Source organism: Pyxicephalus adspersus, chromosome 1 (genome assembly GCF_032062135.1).
Source record: "Pyxicephalus adspersus chromosome 1, UCB_Pads_2.0, whole genome shotgun sequence".
NCBI lineage: Eukaryota > Metazoa > Chordata > Amphibia > Anura > Pyxicephalidae > Pyxicephalus > Pyxicephalus adspersus.
In genome coordinates this window covers 162,823,278-162,844,265 of record NC_092858.1, presented here as the reverse complement: position 1 = coordinate 162,844,265, position 20,988 = coordinate 162,823,278, and the positions used below count along the sequence as shown (strand labels likewise).

The window sequence follows — 20,988 nt, the reverse complement described above, 5'->3', positions numbered from 1 at the left end:
TAAACATAGTTTTTGTCCAAACAATGTTATATTAACAAGTAAATAAGGGAATCTATACAAAACCACTTCAGTTTCTCATTAGAAGCTATCTATAGCAACCATATTGTTGGTAAATTAACAGTTCCATGGATATGGTTCCAATAAGACAAGATTCTCCAACAACATTGTCCATACTTTCTTTGTCTAAGAAATAACCATTGCAAATATACCACATTAATAGCCTTACTGTTGTATACTTGTTGGGTTTATTTCTTTGGAAATCATTTGTAATTTTGATACTGGGATCAAAGTAGGTTTTAGTATGATATTAGGAACAATGTATGTTTATGATTATCACTTTTACATGCAAAAACTTGTGGTACTAGTGCCTGACTTACTTGTGCATTACAGTTCTTATATATCAGCTTGACTGAGATTCTGGGGGAGTAAAACTTTTACTTTATTTTCATATTAATGTTTTGTATTTTATTTGTAGATTCGCTCAGCTTTCTTTGAACTTATCTCTGCACTGTGCCAGAACCACCCAGAACTACTGAACTCAGAGGCTTCCCGGGTGTGTCCGGCTGTGTTGCTCAGTATTGATGACAGCGATGCTATAGTGTGCCCTGCCCTGTGGGAGGCAGTCTTGTACACTGTAACCACCATAGAGGTAAACCATTTTTTATACATAAACATATACATACCGTACTCATTACACCTTATTTCACATAACTGCTTTTTATTTTCATGTCGTTGAAATAAAGGGGCAATAGACTACTAATAATTTTTTTTTTTGTGTTGCATAAAGTGTTAATGTTTCTAAAACATATCATTGTCTTTGCTGGTTTTATCCACTTCCGGAAAAGTTCACCTCACTTCCTGTCCAGCAGAGAAAAGGAAGCTTGAGATGTACTAGGGGTGCTGTGCAAGCTTGATTTTCAAAAGCTAAAAAGTTGAGATTTACATAAAACTTCAGCAGCCTACACAGTGTTGTATGTGCATAGCAGTAAAACCCGATTTAAGTTCTACATATCATCAAAAAAAGATTTTTTGGCTTGGAATGAACTTTTTATCGATGTGGTTTTGTTGGAGAGGTCTGTAAGAATAAATACTGACTGGGTTGAGATGTGGCCTGGACTGAAGTAACATTGGCTATGCACTGTACTCAGACCCCCTTGCCTTTTGTTTTAGGATATTTAGGTTCCTGTTCCAATCAGTAATTGGACTGTAAGCTCCTCTGGGGCAGGAAATTAAACCAATACAGCTTTGTGTTTGTAAAGTGCTACAGAGAGTGGCAACAGTTTACCATGTAAGTTTTAAAAAAAAGAAGAAAAAAGTATCAATTATTATTAAAGTTTTTTTTAATCGAAATGGGGTCTGTAAACTCGGACAGCCCTTATTATGTAGGATGACAAGTGTTTTAAAGTGTGTGGTACTCATGAAATTAATTTTTTTTTCTAGAAATGTTGGGATCATGTTAGTGCCAAGAAGGGAGTTCTGCCCAAGTTTTGGACTGTTCTCAGAGAGGGAGGCAGAGGCCTGGCGACCATTATCTTCCCCAATCTATTGCCTTTCATTAGCAGAGTTCCCTGTGATATAAAAAGCCCCCGGCTGGACTTTTACAACACAATGTTTGAATCTATAATACAGGGGTAAGTGTTCCTTATGTTTACTTATGTACTTGTGATGTGACTTTGCCAGGAATTGTCAATTTTTCCAACCTACATCACCCAATCTCACGCCCGAGTCGGGTGACGTAGTAAGAAGTACTCGGAAGAAGAATTGAAGACGCGGATGGATGCTGGGACAACGTGGGACCCAATGGAAGACACCTCCGGATGGATCGGACTGCCCTGCGGGATTAAAGGTAAGTGGATTATTTTTGTTTTAGGCACTTTTGGGTTTAGTTCCCCTTTAATGATCTCCGAAGACCTTATCACATCAACCGAGTGCCGGTAATACAAGCCTACCAGCAAAGCGCTGTGTGTACTTGAATTTAAACTGGTATCAACCTTTTGTAAATGCCTGTGCACCATCCTCCAGAGCTTATGTGCTAATTAGGACCTTGTTGATGCCTAAGAAAGGACAAAACCTTTAATATTGGTTAACTATAGCACAAAAAAATCTAATTTTCTGACCTGCTGGATGGTTCTGTGCTGTTAGCTGTATAAATCTTGGGACAAGATAGACATTAATACAAACCACCCAGCTGTAAAAATGACTTACTCCTCATTTGTAATTTATGCTCTTTCCTTTGCAGCACTAGAGTCCTTGGTTCGAAGCCCAACCAGCACACTATATGCATGAAGTTTGTACATTCTCCCTGTCTTTGTGTGAGATTCCTCAGGGAACACTGGTTTTCCCTCACATCCCAAAAATATACTGGTGGGCTAATTTGTTTCCCACTATGTTAATGACCTATGGCTATAGTAGTGACTTCAGGTCACTTAAGGCAATTAATGGCCTAACAATACAATGGATTTTGCAATGCTTAATATGTCAGCACTAAATAAGTACAAGATAATATCAATAATAGCTGTTGGTCTGGAGTTTAACAGCATAATGTGTCCACGAGAGGGCTCTGTTCTGTTGCAGCATGGATCTGATATGTAAAAATACCTATGCAGTTAGCTTTTCAATTACAGTTGTTTCAAGTATGCAGAAGCACAGTGTTCCGAGTTCCCAATGACGCATACCAGCATTTTGAAATAAACATTTTTTCAGATCAAAATAAACTGTACTGCTTGCAAAATGTTATGGAATGTCTTCTAAGCCTATTTACCCCCAAAAGTTCAGCACAGCTTAATTGATAGAATACATTCACTTCCAGTAATTCATCTGCTATTGCTCCATTTGGCAGAGCAGCCTTTGCTACTGAGATTAATCCAGAGCATTGATCCGATTGGAATTGCCTAGATGCTATCCTTAATGTACAGCGCTGCGTAATATGTTGGCGCTATATAAATCCTGTTTATTATTAATAATAATAATAATAATAATATTGTAACTGGAAATAGTATTGTTTAATGCTTTACTCTGCATACCATAAAAGTGACATTGTTTGTAGATCATTACAAGAAAGCAGCTGTTCTACAGAGAAACACAAATCTGGTTCTGCTGTAGAAACTGGCAGTGATGATTAGTGGAATTCTGCTAATTACAGTATAATACAAAAGCTACGTTGACCCAAGGAATGTACTCAACTCCCATTTCCTTAAAAACTAAAAGCTTGTTACTGATATGATTTAGGGTACTATTCGTAATAAATGGCAACCTGGTACATATGCATTTTTCCACTTTATGCAATATACTAGTGTAAATCGACACTTGCTGTATTAAAGGTTTAGAAGAACCAGTCATAAAAAAAAAAAAAGCAACACTGCCATATGATGCCTCGCAAGAGGAGTCATTAGTATTAATGGAGAGCTTAACAAAATAACACAAAAAAGCATTGTTCATATCTGTGCTTTCAGTGTTTACCCATGACTTTTTCTATAAAGGTTTTGCAGTGGGTATAGGACATCTATTTGAGACCTAAGTATGTTTACAAAAGTTAGGAATTTTATTTTATATGGTTATAATTCCATGTTTATACTTATAACATCCACGTAAGGGTATTTATAGGTCATCAAAATATACAGGCAGACCCCAAGACACAAACATCTGACTAACATACAACTTGTAGTTGCAAACAGAAGCTGTTAGAGCCAGGGGATCACTGGGCTTCATATCTGTTGCTGCATATAAGTTTTATTGATATAAAATATTTGATTTGCTTTAGCTACTTTGTTTATATCCTTAACAGCCTGTCCAGTGAAAGAGCCTTGGTCAGCCCTACAGAAAGCTCTGCCATATTAACTGCTTACACGGAATGCCTGAGGTTTACCATGCAGGAGAATATTGGAGAGGATGAGGAACATAAGAAAATCCGACAGATGCTCATTGTTGAGCAGGTAGGTAAACAATGATTGCAGTGCTAGAAGACCCAGTGGGCCTGATTTATTAAAGCTCTCCAAGGATGGAGAGGATACACTTTCATGAGTGAAGCTGGGTGATCCAGCAAACCTGGAACGAATGTGGTCCAGGAATAAAACCATTTGCAAAGCAAATTGCAAATGACATTTAGGAAATCCATTTCAGGTTTGCTGTATCACCCTCCTTCACTGATGAAAGCGTATCCTCTCCGGACCTAAATCAGGACCATAGTGTTACTGCAGACTTTTTTGTGCCTTTTGATCCATGTACATGTTTTGGAATGTGCATGGTGTTCTCACATTTATTGCCTTTTGGAATATAAAAACCGACCCCTATCTTAACCTCTTTGTTTTTTTTTCCCACAGTTAATTCCCGTAATTGATTCCTCCTTGAAAGATCTGAAACTTCAAAACAGTCCACTTTTTGCTCTAGTAGAAGAAACCCTCCTTTCATGGGAGCGAAAAGTAGAGAGCCCAGAGGTTGGAGAGGATCTTACTCAAACATATGCCGCTGTGTTGTCCTTATTTTGGGAGAGTCTGGAGAGGGTGTGTGTAACGCATGTTGATGTCATTGAAGCAAATGAAAAGGAACTTGCAGGGGTTTCTGGATTTCTTCAAGTTCTGAAGAACTCTAGCACGTCCCTGAAGACAAGTAAAAAGAAAAGAGTCAGAATCCGATTCGCAGATGAGGAAGAAAGTGACAGCTTTAAACTTGAGCCCTCAGAATCTTCACCGACATTGTTGTCTTTAAACAACGATGCACCCCAACCCTTGACTGCTATGAGACAATCTCGCCTCCAAGATTTAGTTTGCAAATTAGCCGAGCTGAGCATGGTGTATATAGGTGAACAGGAATCTAGCCGACACCTAAAGTTCCTTGCAGCCCTCCTTAACGCCTTTTCATCCATCAGAGTTTTCCAAGTGCTTCTCGAACAGGGCAGTAAAGATGAAATGAAATCTCAGTCTAACCCAGCTGTTCTTTTTCTCTATCAAAAACTCACCATTTGGCTGCAGAAATGCAAGCGAGAAGAAGCGGATTTCTTAGTGGACATTTTGTACAGTGTGCTGTTTTGCTGCCCTGAACCTTTGGAAAGAAAGCAACTTCTGGGCTTGTTGACAAAGGTAATAAATCTGCTGACTGATTTTATATGCATATGGACATGTTTATGGCAAAAAGCTGTTCTAGTGTCCCATATATACTGTATCTTGATATTTGCAAGCTTTTTTATGCATGTGTTTTTAATATCTATCTAGAGTTCAATTTTTAACCTTTCTTCCTGTTCATGTGGTGGTAATTTTATAATGTGAAAGAAGAGACTGAAAACCAAAACTAGTTTATGATAGGCAAATTAATTAAGGGAAAAGCATATTTTAATTCTGTTGTTCCTCTTTTTAGATCAATTCACAGTGGCATGTATTTCTGTCCATCATTCAAAAGGTATGTTATTGCTTTTTTTTTATTTTTTCACTCAATATGATTGCAAACACCTGAGAAAAACTAGTTACTGTTACCACTCCCAGGTACCTATCAGTTACTGGTAATTATTAGGTGCCCAGGAGCAGTTCTTTAGAGAACTTTTTCATTGCTAGTCTTAAAAGGTGTGTGTGTGTGTGTGTCCGATATGATCTTAAATAAATATTTACATTATTAGACCTGTGCTGATTATTATCTGTGCGTTAAACAACTGTCCTATTCATAGAGTTATACACATTAGGATGTATGAATAAGTTGTATGATCAAGGGGATTCATCTTTCCCGAAACGACTAATGATTTTTCTGGTTCATTTTGTGTCAGGCCTGTTCTGATCCCACCAAACACTCCCTCATCTCTGACTGGCTAAAAGGAGAAGTTCTGGGTGACAAACTTATTTCTCTGGCGAGTGATTTGTGCACCAGCGGCTTAGCGGACAAGGCAGGAAAATCTGAGGCCAGCTGTAGGGACAAATGGTCTCTGTTGAGTTTAGTTCTCTCAGAACATGTTAAGAATGGTGAGTAACACAGAGTATTGCCATGAACACCAAAAGGGGAAAAAAATGGGGGCATATCAGGAGCAAAATCAACCATGGCAACAAAAATGATTCTTGGAGGTCTATTTATAAATGTTTTACGCTTACACTATTAGTACACTGTTTATTAAAAACCTTATTCTGTTATTTTTTCAAAAGTTAAAAAACAAAAACTTTAGACTATTATATAACCACATAGAACTTTATAAGCCACTGCAGCCTAAAAGTGGAAGGTGTCCATCCAAAGCAGCATTTCTCAACCTTTTTAACACTTTGAAGTAACTTTCAGGTCTTTAGGAAACCCCTGCTATAGTTACTATATCCACAGCTCACATTATATTAGCATAGTGATTAAAAAGAAATTGCTGGCCAGTGGGAAGAATTCCACCATGACAGATAGCCAAAAAAATATTTGGTGTCAGGTTAACTGACCTAGACGGTCCAAAAAGCTTATTCCTTAAAAAAAACCCTTACCACCCTCTGGAGAAACCCAAGGATTCCATGTAACCCTGGGTCAGAAATGCTGATCTAATGATCTTTTTTTCTGTAAAGTCTTCAGTCTACATATGACATAGTAATCACAATCTGATTGCCTCCCGAAAGCCATTGGAGACCCAAACTGACAACTGGGACTGATAGCCAACAGCAGTTTTCAAATTCACCCCAACACAGTGCATGGTTCTGAGGGATGTCCATTTACAGATAACAGATATTAAATAGTTAATTTTTTCCCTGGTGTTTCTTTTCAGTCCACAAGCTGGAACTGTTGAAGGTTCCTAATCCTAAATACATTGTGATATGAAGGAGTCAGCTACTTCCTTCCTCATTAATAATTATAATAAATGGTAATGAGTAATGTTCATTACTTATCTTGGATCTTGTCTCTGAAGCCAAGTGTGTTTTTCTTGGGGATAAGTTACTTCCACTGTTCTTAGTTTAGAATGATTTGGAGGAACTTTTTTGGCAGGTGTTCTCCTGAAAATTTTAATCAAGTTTTCAAAGTTCATTGAGCTATTAAAGTGGAGTAGGAGCTGGTGTTTTATTTCATTTCCTTATGGCCTGTAATATCTATTAATCTGCAAATACAACTTTTATTTAAGTTTTGACATATTGTTTTTATATTGTAGTTATCAATAATTATATATAAAGTGTAATTATTGATAACTACAATATAAAAACAATTTTAAGCACCCTCCTATTGTGTGACATTTCCCCCCATCTCCTAGATTGTAAGGCAGGGTCCTCTCTCGCTCCTGTGTCACTGTCTGTATCTGTCTGTCATTTGCAACCCCTCTTTAATGTACAGTGCTGCATAATATGTTGGTGCTATATAAATCATGTTTAATAATAATTTATTAATAACTAAAGCAGACCTAAACTAAAGAAAGCAAAAAAAAAAAAAAACACCAGGAGACATGCAATGTCTCTTTTGTCCAATAACAAACACCCTGGCTCCTGGTTGCTTCTGTTTCTGCTCTAAACTACACAATGCCACATACACAGTTAAGTTGAGTTAAATCATCTAAGCTATGATCAGGATTGCCGTCTCCACGAAAATCTGATGTGGATACGGCTGTAAAGATGGCAGTGCCCATCCCTGCAGTGATGACAGTTTCTGGACCTGTCATTGCGGCATGGTGAAAGCACAAGGCAAATATGTGCCATAATCCTCAAGTATACTGTGCGTGCTTGCTGATTATGGCAGAGGCTCTCCATCCGCCCTTTAATTCAGCTTTACGTTTATTGTGCTTATATTTCCCTTCCCTGGCTCATCATCACTCCCTCATTCACATACCAATATAATTATTAAATGCAATGTCCATTTCTATTACATACCTTAATTTAGTCCCAGGGATGTCATTGCAGTCATTGTGTTCTTTCTGTTCAATGCAGGCAGATCATGGGCAGTCCTCAACCCAGAATTTTTTTTAAGCTGGGTGGCAAGAAATTGTTGGCGGGTGGTGGCCCCTGTATTGTGACCCAACTCATCAGTAACCACCCAAAAACAGCCGGTGGTTACTGAAATGTGCCGGGTGGTGCGCCTGGCTAAAAGGGACTGGGGAGAACACTGATGGGTAGTGGGAGGGGTTGTCAGGGTGCTGTCCATAGCTTCATGAAAACATGTGATTCTGAGAATCTGTAAATAAATAAATGATTGAATAAAATAAAAAAGAGAAAGCCTATCGATATCAATGCTATTAATAAAAATCTACTCCTGAAGAAGTGGACTAGTTCGGCGAAACGCGTTGAGGGAATTGAAAAGATTGAGGTTTTACTAAAATGGTTTTGATTGTTATCAAAACTGTACAGTTACATACTGTAATTTTATTTGTTTTCAGAGTCACTCATATCAGAAGTTTACGTTGAGAAGATTATCGATAAACTTCACTGCACATTGACTAAAACAAAGGATTTCTCAGAAGTTGGTGACCTCGAGCAGTCTGTGTCCTTCATCTGTGACGTGGCTTCCAACTTTTTCAGTTCTGTGAAAGATTGTCTGCAGATGCCATCCGCGGAGGACCTTCTTCTCGCCATCTTCCAGCTGTGTGCACAGTCCTCTGACACCAGCCAGTTATCAGGTACCATTGAGTGATAGGTCGGGATTGTGTAATAATACTTATCGTGGACTCTTTATTGGAACACTTGTAAAGGATTTATAAACCCTAGATAAAAAATGTAATATGTTGCAGCCTGCCAGTCCCTAGATGTGATAGCTGCTTTAGTTTTCAGTTGTTATATTTTGTCCCTTATATATACACTTTGATTAGTCATGCAGCACTGCGGTCAGTGGCCTTTTTATAATGAGGAGTATATCATTTTTCTTTATATTTCTGCTTCTCTACTTTAATTTGAAGCATAAAAGAAGCCCAGAGTTTGCAGAAATCAGTGCAATTTAATTTAGGTGCTCAATACAGGTTGTATTTAGGCAAAGAGGCTGCAAAGCAAGCATTATCTGCTGTCATTTTAGCTTCACTCATAATGCTCTGGGAATTCTTTCCCCCATACTAAATATTTATTTGCAAAACAATGACATAATTGCAAGGTATAAATGTAACTGTCATTGCCTAAACATTTTAGAAAACTCATTTAAATGTTTACCTAAATTTTTACAATGATCCAATAATATTGTACCATTTGTACTTTACTGTTCCTCTTTGTCAGAGCAGTCTAAATTTCTGAGAGTTAAACTTGTGTGTTTTGTGTATTCCTGCTAGAAGCGCTCATGCTGAAGTTGCAGCACACGTGGATGTGTGGTATAGATTCCCTTCTTCGCAGTCGGCCCAGAGAAAGCAAGTTTCTGCATCGTTCTGCTAAATGGATCACAGAGCAGCTTCAAGGGGCTCATCTGACTATACACAGGTAAAATTGTGCACTATTTTTGTCAAGGAGCTGGAGGGTGAAAATTTCATCAATTTTGTCATTATATATTATAGATTGTATATATATATATATTATATAGATTGTTAGTAATGTGGAATGCGCTGTTTTTATTGCCTATCTTGTAAAAGTCTGTTCTAAAACAAAATTATAGCTAAATTTTGCGACCAGCCAGGTTCTTCTTTGCAAAAAGGACATCACCTGTTCATTCTGCTATAAGGAACCTGCCTGATTGCACTCACCTGTCTTTGTTCTGTCACTGGTGTCACCATTTTTTCTTCTCATTTGTGTTAACTGATCTTCAGCCATATTGATTGGCCTGGCTGGGATGATAAAACCTATTCAGTGTTTCTCAACGTTTATAACATAGGGGAACTTTTCAAAATACCTTTCAGGGCTTCGGGGAGCCCCTGCTATATGATCTGTATCCACAGCTCACAGTATATTAGCTTGGAGGTCATTAGGGAGAATGCTTCTTACATTGCTGGTCAGTGGGAAGGCTTCTACCCTTATAGATAGCCAATAAGACCATTGGTATCTATTAAACTGACCTGAGAGTCACAACGTGTTCATTGCTTAAGGATCCCACAGCAACCTCTGGAGGAACCCTGGTTAAGAAACCCTGTTCATTCAGTCCCCTGGGATGCCAGGTTACCCATCACATCGTGGCATTGTATGTAGTTTTAGAAGATGACACCAAACATGAGGAAAGCATGTTTTATTGCTAAAGGGACATCGCCTGTCCCTTTCTGCACTACAGACCCGCCTGATTGCAGATTTTCAAAGCCGAGGTAAAGTTCTACTTTAAAGTATAACTGAACCCATGTAATAAAATAATGTTCATTACCTTTCTAGTGCACATATATGTATATGTGAACATAAATGATAAGAAATAATTATTATTCTTTGTGTGAGATCTGAAGGCTTAGCTAATTTACATATATACCCTTCCAGATACAGAAACGGAAACAAATTTTATAATAGTTTTTCTTTTAAGGCTGTGTAAACCCTAACTATTGACTGCTCTTATTTGATCCCAAATGACCTGGTAAACAGGCCATTGGAAGTTTTTTCTATTATGTATTTGATGGGCTTGGATGTGATCATGCCAGGAATTTTATGAAGCCAATAATGTTCTAGGCTTATTAGTTATACTGGTCTTGATAATTAAATCTCTGAGAATTAAAGAACCCCTCTTATATGTGAACAAAGGAAAGAGAAAGCTTTCTGTAGTTTTATCCTATGGTGACAATACCTTTCCTTTGTACCTATAGTACACTGTGAGTGTTGTAAACCTAGGACAGAAAGTGTGATTACCAGGTTAAAGTGTTGTAAGAAGAAAACTAATGCAAGTGCTACATCCAAAGACTGATTAGCTACAATAAAACAACATTTTGTTCTTGAGTTTAAAAGTCCAAACAGCTGTGGTATTTAAAACTGTGGAAATCTTGTTTAGATTAAAATTCTTTGATTAGTCTGCAGACTGCCTTACTTAAAATTATATTTTTTTTCTTTTGTCTGATTTAGTCTCCAAACACTGATAAGTGCTGTTAATAGCTTGTACAGCAAGATCTTAGAGTCAGGTCCATCCTCATCTGACTTCCTAACTGAACACTTGTCTCTGATGATACCGAGTGATGACAAATGGCAGAAGATGCGCCAGAGTCTGTCTGGACAGGTATTGGAGGCTTTGTTTTCTAACTCCTTGTTCTGGCCCTGTAGTTATTATGCATACTTGGAGGTTGGGCAGATAGTGATATTTTATCAAAACAAATGAGGTGCTGAAATGGCGCTGCGATTGTGTTTTGACAGCTCTGTTCTATTACAGTGGTCAAGCAAGCCCCTTTTGGAAGGACGATTGAGTATGAATTCGGAAACGTCTGGGACAGATCCTAAATCATTCCAAAAGACTTGGCTACCCCAGCACTTGTGTACCGGCGCTTTATTGAGCAAAATGGCTTTTTGTATTTTGGAAAACAACTCGCTGAATAAAAACATGGAGATTGAAGTGGGAATCTGTATAACTAGTAAGTACTTTTTATTGGGATAAAGAGAGAATAAACTCTTGTATCACCAATAAGGACTCATCAAAACAAAGTATAATACTTCATTCCATAACCCTGATCTGCATTATTAGTCCTCTTTGTCTCTTAATTACCCTAAATCTGAACATTTTCTTTTACCTTTTGACATTTATAGTCCACTCTAGCATATTCAATCTTTTTTAATAAAGAACACGACAACATAGGGCAGATAGGACTTTTATTTGGTAATAACCATGGAATCATACATCATCCTTTCCAACGATAAAAGACTGCACGATGCATGCACGAGTTCTGTACATACAGCGGCATTCTGCTCTATTGAGTGAGAAGGGGGAGAATTACCTCTCCCCGCTTCACTTTCAGTAGGATTGTTCGTCATTCAGCGCTTGTGGATCTGCCCGGACGGATCCATGAATGACGAGCTCTGTACACATGCTAGATTTTCGTCCTATATCAGCCCTGAGGCGATTATCGGATGAGAATCATCTGACGTGTGTACGTAGCCTAAAAACTAATTTTTCACAGGTTTGCAGTTGCTAAGCATTAAAATAATATTAAATTTACTTATGTAAACTTTTGATGCTTGCACAGTGTATAAGTTATCTCCAGATCATCCAGTGTTAGTGTTTTTTATCTGGAGATTTGGGTGATAGTTTTGTACACTTAGATACTTTTTTTGCATCCAGATATGTAAAGCCAGCTCCACTCCTCTAATATACTGTGCAGAATATTTAATAGTTATCTATAGCTGGCTGCTCCAGTGATCTGCGGCAAGAAGCTTTGTATAGTGAGTTCACAGTCCTAGAGGGGATCGCAGATGGTGTCAGCGGTTCCAGCCCCGGGGACAGCAACAGCCAGCCCGAAGCCATTAGGCGCATAGATAGACCCCAAGACAAATGGCTGCCATGCCTGTGCCTGGCATGTGGAATAGATTAACCATTTTCTGATCTGTTCTCCCCTGTTTTAAAAAGCCGCCTATTTATGGAGCTAAATTGCACAACTAAATAAGACCTAGTCTAAGGCTATGTACACATATCAGATGATTCTCATCACATAAGAATGATTGTGGTCATCTAGTACTAAAATCTGACATGTACTGTGCTCGCCCGACGTCATTGATGGATCTGTCCTGACAGATCCATGAATAACTTCTGTATAAATCAATGGAGAAGAGCAAAGCAGGGTGTTACTCGTTCATTCTCCTCCCTCCCTTCTCAATAGAACAGAACTGCACTGTGCGTACAGCACTTATTCGTTCATCTGTCACTTATTGTCTCTGGAAGTGAAAAAATCTTTCAAACTTGAACGTATGTACACTGCCTCTTATCATGCTTACACTTGGGGATGCCATATTATTTTAGGAGTTTCAGGCTGTCTGAAGTTGCATTGGTTCTTTTTAGTTGCAAATAGTGTTGAAGAATGGTTATCTTTATCAGTCCTAGTTTTAAATACAGCCAGTTTAGCTTTTTATACTTCGTTCTTAGATTCTTCATTTTTTTTTTTTCTCTAAGCCTAAGCTGCCAAAACTTCATCTCGATTTTAAGATGGAATGGCTTATGTTTAGAGTAAAGCCAATTAGTGTCTATTAATTGGCCAGCTGGAACGTCCTGGGAACATTGTGGATTGTTCCACCCACACAGCAGCTAGAAAGCTTTTCCAATCGTTCCTCGCTCCTTCCTGTAGCCCATGTAATGCATCTGCAATCTTCTGGGCCACGTGGCTCTGTTTGTGTCACCGGGTTAAAAAAAAATGTATCTGTTTCAGTCGGCACTTTGCCATCCCCACTCCCTGTCTCTCAGGTGTCCCATTCATCGACATTTGTCTTGCTTTGCATAGGTCATAACATTGAGACACATTTGGTAAATGTAGCTGGATGTTTGTTTAGTTTTGGATAGAGTGAAGAATAATTGTCTGTGTAAGGTTTTCATTTCTCTCCTCTGGGGAGTTTTTCCCTTGTTTTCTATGCCTGTAAAGATTATACAAGAAGTGAGCAGTACAGTTTACACCAGCACAAGAAGTTGGCAACAGAATTAGGTTAGAACTAATCCATACTATAATATCTGTCTTTTGTCTGTGTCCCTGTTGAACACGCTTCCAGTAACTTTATAATTTAAAGGAAAATCTCCCTAATAGGCATTGACCAGACAGTGGCTCTTACCTTTCGATTCTGTGTCCAAAATCATCTAAAACTCCATGGTCACACATGTAAACCTCAGTCTACCTGTTTCTTATTCTCTGTACATGATGCAGAGGATAACTTAACACTGGAATCCAAAATTTTAATAATATCTGTAAGGTTTACAAGGAGTAGCAAGTTGCGGGATGTATTCAAAATAGAGTTAGTACAGAAGCCCAATAACACCAAGAACATGCTTACATTTTGCTAGAATACCGGAAGACAGTCTGGTCTTGTGGTTAAGAATGGGACTGTCCATTCATTACAGTGCAATCCATTAATATCATAGTATCAACTTCTACATATTAACAGTGACCAGTTTATTGCTCTCCTGCACATATTAAACGTCAATGACTTCCTTCATCACGTAATTCTGTACGTTGGATCAATTTCTTATTTAAAGGTCTGTACATACAAATATTTTTGTAAAATTTTGGAACAGATATATACCCTTACATTGATCAGCCTAATCACCCGCCTAATATTGTGTAGGTCCTCCTTGTGCTGTCAAATCACCCCCGGCCCATCAAAGTGTTCTCTGAAGATGTCCTGTGGCATTTGACACATTATTTAAGTCTCACTGCCTCCTCAAGCATGCTTATCAATAGTTCATTTTTCTGTCTTCTCTTAACCCGACAGCTCATGCACACACACAGCCATCCGTATAACTGGTCCAGATTAGCTTCCTCCATTGCTTCATGGTCCGGTTTTGATGCTCACATTGTAGAAGCTTCCAGCTGAGGACAGGGCTCACTTTGACTGGTCTGAGGATATGTAACCCAATACACACAAAGATTTAATGTACTGTGTTCTAACCTTTTCATGGCCAAAGTTTTTTTGGATTTTTTTTGTGCTTCAGCAGTCTTTTGTGGGATCTGACCAAATGAACTAGCATTCTTTCCACAATCATTGGTGAACTGTTGATCATTGTATATCTGTTGCCAGTTTACCAGTTGTCCTTCCTTGTATCACTTTTAGTAGGTAATAGCTACTGCGAACCGTGAACACCCCACAAGACCCCTCCAAGATCGGGAGATGCTATGACCCAGTTGTCTAACCATCACATGTTGGTTCTTTTCAGCGTTCCCTACTATTTTCTATTTTTTGTCTGCTTCCAACACCTCACCTTCAAGAACTAACTGTTCACTTGCTGCCTAATATATCCAACTTTGTAATAGCTGCCATTAAAATTAGTTATTCTATTTTATTCATATAACCTCTCAGTGTTTTGGCTGAATTATTTGTCTATTTGTACATATATTTACTTAAGGTGGAAAATATCTCCCTTAGGATATACATTACAATTATTCTTCTAAAGAAAGAAAAGCTTAAAGAGCAAATAAAAATGATCATAAATCATAAATGATTGTTTGATTACATATGCACATAATGAACATACATCCTTACTAACTTATTTTTATCTTTTTCCCAAGTTGCTGAAATGCTGTATAGTTTACAGTGGTGTCATGAATTCGAGGGACCTCCAGCCACCCTTACAGAATGCAGCAGCATGCTCCAGGCAATGGACATAACCCATGAGAAAGTTGTAGAACTTGGTAAACACCTGCCTGGCCTCCTAGAACTCTTGTATACCAGGTTAGTCATGAAAAAGTCCCCCTATACATAATGATTTTACTTTTTTTGTATAGAACAAGCAATATAATCAGTCGATAACCATTTTTTAAAATTGTATTTTCCTCATTGTATTTCTTCTGGTTACCAGGTCATTACAAAATGGTACATTGTGGTCGCTGACCCTTTATAAACATGTTCAGTTAACAAATCCAGGACAAGACGCACTGAAAGTATTGGCTGTGGCTACAGACAGGTCAGTTATTATTGTTAATATTATTATTACACAGAATTAATATAGCACTAGTATATTACGCAGTGCTTTACAAAGTCCAAAGTCATGTCACTAGCTGAGGGAAAGCCGTTTCCACGGGGAGAACCTGCAAACTCCATGCAGATAGTGTCCTGGCTGAGATATGAGCATGTGACCTAGTGCTGCAATGGCTGGAGGGCTAACCTTTGAGCCAGCCGTGCTGCCCAGTTGTCCTAAGTGTCTGTGATCCATGTTACGGAAGTTTTGGGTAGATTTCGGAAGCATTACAGGCGATCAGGTTTTATTGCAGTCTGCATAAACGTTGGGTAAATTCACCTTCCTAATTATCCTGTTGACTATGGTAGTACTTAAAACGATAAATCTAGAACGTGAGCACAAAATATTTAATGTAAAATAATTCCTTAATAAACAAAAATGATTTAAATCCACTTCGTGTTTTAGAAAACCTAGATATTACCTTGTAGAAGTAGCAGTGACCTTATACCTATTGTATGCTGAATGGAGTAGATACATAACCAATCACCCTGCACAAGGAGAGAAAGCAGTAATAACTAATAATATATATATAAACTATAGATATAAAACTAATAAATACAGATTTAGCAAATACACAAAGCATCTTGTATTTAGACATAGATATGTGCTTATCCTGAAGTTCAGCTTTAAAGTAACATATTTAATGATGATTCTATTTGTCTGTTATCAGTTACTTTCCTGTGACACAAGGCACCCTGCACACCATCCAGTGTCTATCTCCATTCTTAAGTAAAGAGGAGAAGGAGTCATTTTTAATCCAGTGCATCTCCCATCTCATGTCCTGCACACCTTCTGCTGTGCCCAGTGTTGATGGTAAGTAGAGCACACCACATGAAGAGCCCTTGGCCAGTGTACTTTTTATTATAGGAATCAAGTGTATTTTCCCCACATCCATGCTTGTAAATAATAGAACTTAAAAAAGGGACAATGTGTTTTTTTTTCCACTAGAATGTTTCATGTCTGACAATGTCCCAACAATTTTATCCTATAATTGTAGTTACTGTCTCCTGGTTCAGTGGGGTGTTGTGTTGACAATGTGCAATAACTCTTGTAGAAATTTTATTATGCTTTTTTTGTAGTCGGCTCATTGAGTAGAGACGTGTTCTTATGTCATGTGTTACTGCACTTTGTTTGTCATCCTTGTTATTAGGGAGGTTCATTTTTTTTAAGGGATCCTTTATTCCGTGGTATGGTTAACCTTTTATTTCAAATATTGTGTTGTTTTAAAAGAAAATGCTACACTGAAATGTACAATGTTTTTCTTCCCAGGGGGGTTTGGTTATCTTGCCATTATTAATTCCTGCCTGGATTCTGATTCTATTCCTTCCCCTGAATTTCTTCCTGGAGTGCTCAAAATCATTTTATCCTGGAAGAACGAGCATGAAGAGCTCTTCCTACTAAACAAGTGAGTAATTTTACTTTGACATTAAATGGAAGGTATTGTGAATGAACCAAGCAGCAGGTAAACCTTGCCTAAAACAAGTTAGGCATTAGGTCCAGCTTGGAAGAGGCTTTTGTTCCTGGCACAGTTGCTTCTTACACAATTGCTTCTTAATACTTTTCAATAAAAGTCTATGGAATGCAAAAGCAGGACAAATGCAGGTCACATGGAGGTAATCTGCAGATCATATGCATCGGCCATTCATTCATGACAACAAAATGTTTAAAGCACTTCATGTTCAAAATCTGTTGACTCTGGCCTTTACCTTGATATCAGGGCTGTGTGCAGACTACTATACCAAACCAACCAAACCATGCCATGTATAGCACAGTCAAACTGTAACAAAAAAGGGCCTTTTTTTAATTTGTCCCTGCATGCTGTAGCTTTAAGGTTTCCTTCCCTTGAAATAACTGAATGGTGTAATTTCAAAAGTTGTCATAAAAAAAAAACTTTTGGCCATATGACATTACCTATCAGATGCACTTAGTGTTACTGACATGTTTTAAGTGCAGTGTTTTCTCCAGAAACTTATTTTGCTGGGTGGGAGGAAGCTACAAGCGGCTGATGGTTCCTGTATTGTAACCCAACTTTTTAGTAACCACCCAAAAACAGCCGGGTGGTTACTGAAAAGTACAGGTTGGTGCACCCAGCTAAAAAGGCCTGGGGGGAACACCGATGGTTGTCTGTTGTAGCCTTGTATCAATGACACCACTGCAGCTATCATGTACTACTATAATACTCCTAAAGATATCAGTGGTTATTCAGCTTTCCTTACGGTACACAAAGGGACATAGAAGATGTTTGGACAGGGCTGACTGCTGTGAAGAAAATTTATTTAGATCAGCTTTTTGTAAAATAATTTTAAAATTATTTTTTTTATGATAACTTTTCTTCAATCTCAAAATGTTAAAATGCTCTTTGATTGTTTACCCTAAATATCTCTCGTCTTTTCTTTTTGCAGCAATTTGCAGGATGTGAGCCCTGAGCTTATAGGACTGAATGTTGAGATAATAAGATTTTTCTCTGCTTTGCTGAAATTTTCCTCCTCTACTTTACCCTCCCTGGGGGATGTTGAATGGGACTTTATCATGTGCTCCATGCTAGCATGGTTGGAGGTAAGCTATTTATTTGTCATTACATGCTTTACTGCTGTATGAATATAGTGTTGTCACTTCTTAATACGGGAACATCCTTTGGCAGGCCAGAATCTAAGCAACCATAAAATCAGTGCTTAGGTTCTGTTAGGTTAGGTTCTGTTAGGTTCAGGTTTTTAAACTAAACTCCAGGCAATACACAAATCTATTATGAGATTCGCACAGCCCTGTCTGGAAAGGCAGTTGACCTGATTTTTTTTCTTCTACAGCGAACTTAAGGTTGCCATCATGCTGGGTGGGCTTAGGTAAAGTAAGCTGTGCATATTTGCACATTAGCACATGGTTACCTTGAAAGTTCCCTTTTTCAGAGTTGCAGAGCCTGTCTCCCCCTTTGTTGCTTTGCCTCTGGCACTTAAATTTGCTCTTTTTCCAGGCTTAGAGTATTTGGTTGTCTAGAATACTAGGGCTGCCTGAGCTAGTGTAATGTATCTTACAGATACCAAGATTGTACACTGAGATGTGCGTGTGCAATCTTGAAGGGAACAATTCCTAAGATAGATTTCATGACAGGAGAGAGTTTTCCCTACTATGAACACCTACCTCTCCATACAGGTTTTGTACATCTCTAAATGTGACTGGACAGTAAAGGTAAAGCAGCACATGTTCATTTCTCTATCACTCTTCCATTTTCTTCTGCTAATAACTAGTTGCTCCATTCTGAGCTGTACTAGGGATTGCAAGAGGCTGATACGAAGACAAAAAAAGGTTCTTACACTGCTTGAATATAAAGCAGCAAGTACATTTAAAGATGTAATAATAATCAGAAAGCGGCAACAATGTTTACAGATGTTGCTTTATAGAACCTTTTATTTGCACATAAGCAAGAACACATATCATTCAAGTTACAGCTGAATGATAACTTCATGTCAGGTATTTAGATTTTGCAGATTTTTTTGCAGATTTATTTGTTTTAGACTAATGGGGTGTTGGCATTGAGCATCTGCTTAATGCTTATGTCTCACATCCTTGTGCTGAAATCCCTGTATAGCAGTTTGGAATGTTTGATTGCATCACACACAAACATTCACAGATAATCATATTGGTTAGGATTTCTGTTATGTTATGACTAATACTTGCACATGATTTTTTGCTGTTTTTGGAGTATATGCATCTTGCCCTTATAGGCCTGATTGTTTGCTGTGAGCACAGATCCCCTGTAGAGGGCAGTGTTGGACTACAAAACACTTCCACACACTCAACATTGCCTGAATTGTTAAAAAATACGTTTTGCATTTTTTGTCCATAAAAGTCTCTGCGTGCATAGAAACGTCCAAAGATCAGGACTGATCAATGACAGATAAATCAGAATCCTACGTTCTGTATTCCTCTGGTAGTCATTATAGGGATTAGTTTGATTTACTTATTAGTGTGTAATGCATTGCAGGTTATTTCAATTACAGATAAGCTGGAAGTATCCTTTAATATTTTTTTTTTTGTTCTAATCAAATAATCTTCTTTTTCTACATTCTCAGACTGCATGTGACAGCTCTGCTCTGTACCGTCTTCCACTTGTTCGACTATTTGCTTGCGTAAGTTGCAGCTTGGCATCGGATTTGTCTGGCTATTTTCAAGCTGTCACTGCGGGCGATACTGAAAAGCTTCCTGCCAATCTCATCTCCGAATGGAACGAGTTTTTCTCTGAAGGCATCCACAGTTTACTGTTACCAATGCTAGTTAAAATAGCAGGTAGGTATTACCACTGACATCCTCCAAAGGGGGTCTCCTACTTTAAAAAGAACCTTTATCATGGGTACTTGTAGGAAGGAACAACATTTGCAAAAATATCATCGGATCATTCTCATTTTAATAAAAATCTGCACTAGTTCACTTAACCTAGATCAATAAACTAAAATAAGAAATATTTTATAGCAACCCATTTGCTTGCTTGCTTGCTTGTAAAGAATAGCCAAAGTAGAATAGCTGAAGTCTCCTCCACTGGATGCTTTCCTTGTGCCAAAATCTTCTTCAGATTTGGCTACATCTTCATAGGGAGTCTTCATAGCTTTATTTAAGGCAATACCCTGAGATTGGACAGGAGACTGTACCACCCAAGGCTATGAAAAGCTCTCTGCCTAGGCATTAATATTATTACATGGTATTTATATAGGGCCATCATATCATGCAGCGCTTTACAAACTCCATAGTCATGTCACTAGCTGTCCCTCAAAGGGGCTCACAATCTAATGTCCCTACCATAGCCATATGTCATTAACACCAAGGTCAATGTTTGGGGGAAGCCAATTAACCTAACTGCATGTGGGAATGTGGGAGGAATCTGCAAACTCCTTTAATTATACTGCCAACTGCACCTTCTGGTTTTCTCTACTCCCTCACTATTTTATAATAAAAAAATGCACATTTATATGAGCAGAGCATCCTAATGTATGGAAAATGCAGCAGATAATGGTACCTGAGTACGGTTACATCATGCTTCTATGTCCCATTGTTCTTTTAAATCTGTAAAAACTTGCAAGCTACTCTTGGATGTAAAATGAATGCTGCCCAAAGTGAGCAATATTAAACTAATCCCGAAACAACTGTATGGGGCCTGTTTTTAAAGAATTGGTGAATACATAACAGATTGTTACTGTTTTTTTTCTGATTGCTGCATTTTTTTCAGGCAACAGCCTGCCCCCTCCATCCTTTTATAAGTAGGCACCTATTTGTATGAACATCTTGTCATCCTGAAACTTTCTGCCTAATGTTCTCCTTGAGATTATCAATAAACGGAAATAGATTTTGATGAACAGCTGCTATTTGTTTCCGTGGTGTAAGACCACATCTGAGGGTGTCTGTCCAGACCCAGCCAACAAAAGAATTTTATTATGGGAGATCTTTTCATTAACATTCATGTTTGGGTAAGGCGGGCATAAATGCTTTTGGAAAGAACTTTTGTAGCAAAGATCTTTTAGTGCTCTGATCTTCTTAATGCCCTCCCATTTCTGAGGATAG

General features: G+C 38.2%; 1 protein-coding gene across 1 annotated transcript in view; it reads left to right on the top strand.

Annotated features, from left to right (window-relative positions):
* Positions 1 to 20,988, top strand: part of LTN1 (listerin E3 ubiquitin protein ligase 1) — a 51,191-nt gene that overhangs the window by 15,143 nt on the left and 15,060 nt on the right. The window contains exons 7-22 of the mRNA XM_072398023.1: positions 476 to 649; positions 1,441 to 1,631; positions 3,785 to 3,932; positions 4,320 to 5,075; positions 5,350 to 5,391; positions 5,750 to 5,942; positions 8,300 to 8,539; positions 9,176 to 9,320; positions 10,866 to 11,016; positions 11,167 to 11,365; positions 14,993 to 15,155; positions 15,283 to 15,387; positions 16,112 to 16,254; positions 16,711 to 16,846; positions 17,844 to 17,997; positions 19,509 to 19,722. Coding sequence (XP_072254124.1) covers positions 476 to 649; positions 1,441 to 1,631; positions 3,785 to 3,932; positions 4,320 to 5,075; positions 5,350 to 5,391; positions 5,750 to 5,942; positions 8,300 to 8,539; positions 9,176 to 9,320; positions 10,866 to 11,016; positions 11,167 to 11,365; positions 14,993 to 15,155; positions 15,283 to 15,387; positions 16,112 to 16,254; positions 16,711 to 16,846; positions 17,844 to 17,997; positions 19,509 to 19,722 — 3,154 coding nt within the window. The remainder of the gene's footprint in view (positions 1 to 475; positions 650 to 1,440; positions 1,632 to 3,784; positions 3,933 to 4,319; positions 5,076 to 5,349; positions 5,392 to 5,749; positions 5,943 to 8,299; positions 8,540 to 9,175; positions 9,321 to 10,865; positions 11,017 to 11,166; positions 11,366 to 14,992; positions 15,156 to 15,282; positions 15,388 to 16,111; positions 16,255 to 16,710; positions 16,847 to 17,843; positions 17,998 to 19,508; positions 19,723 to 20,988) is intronic.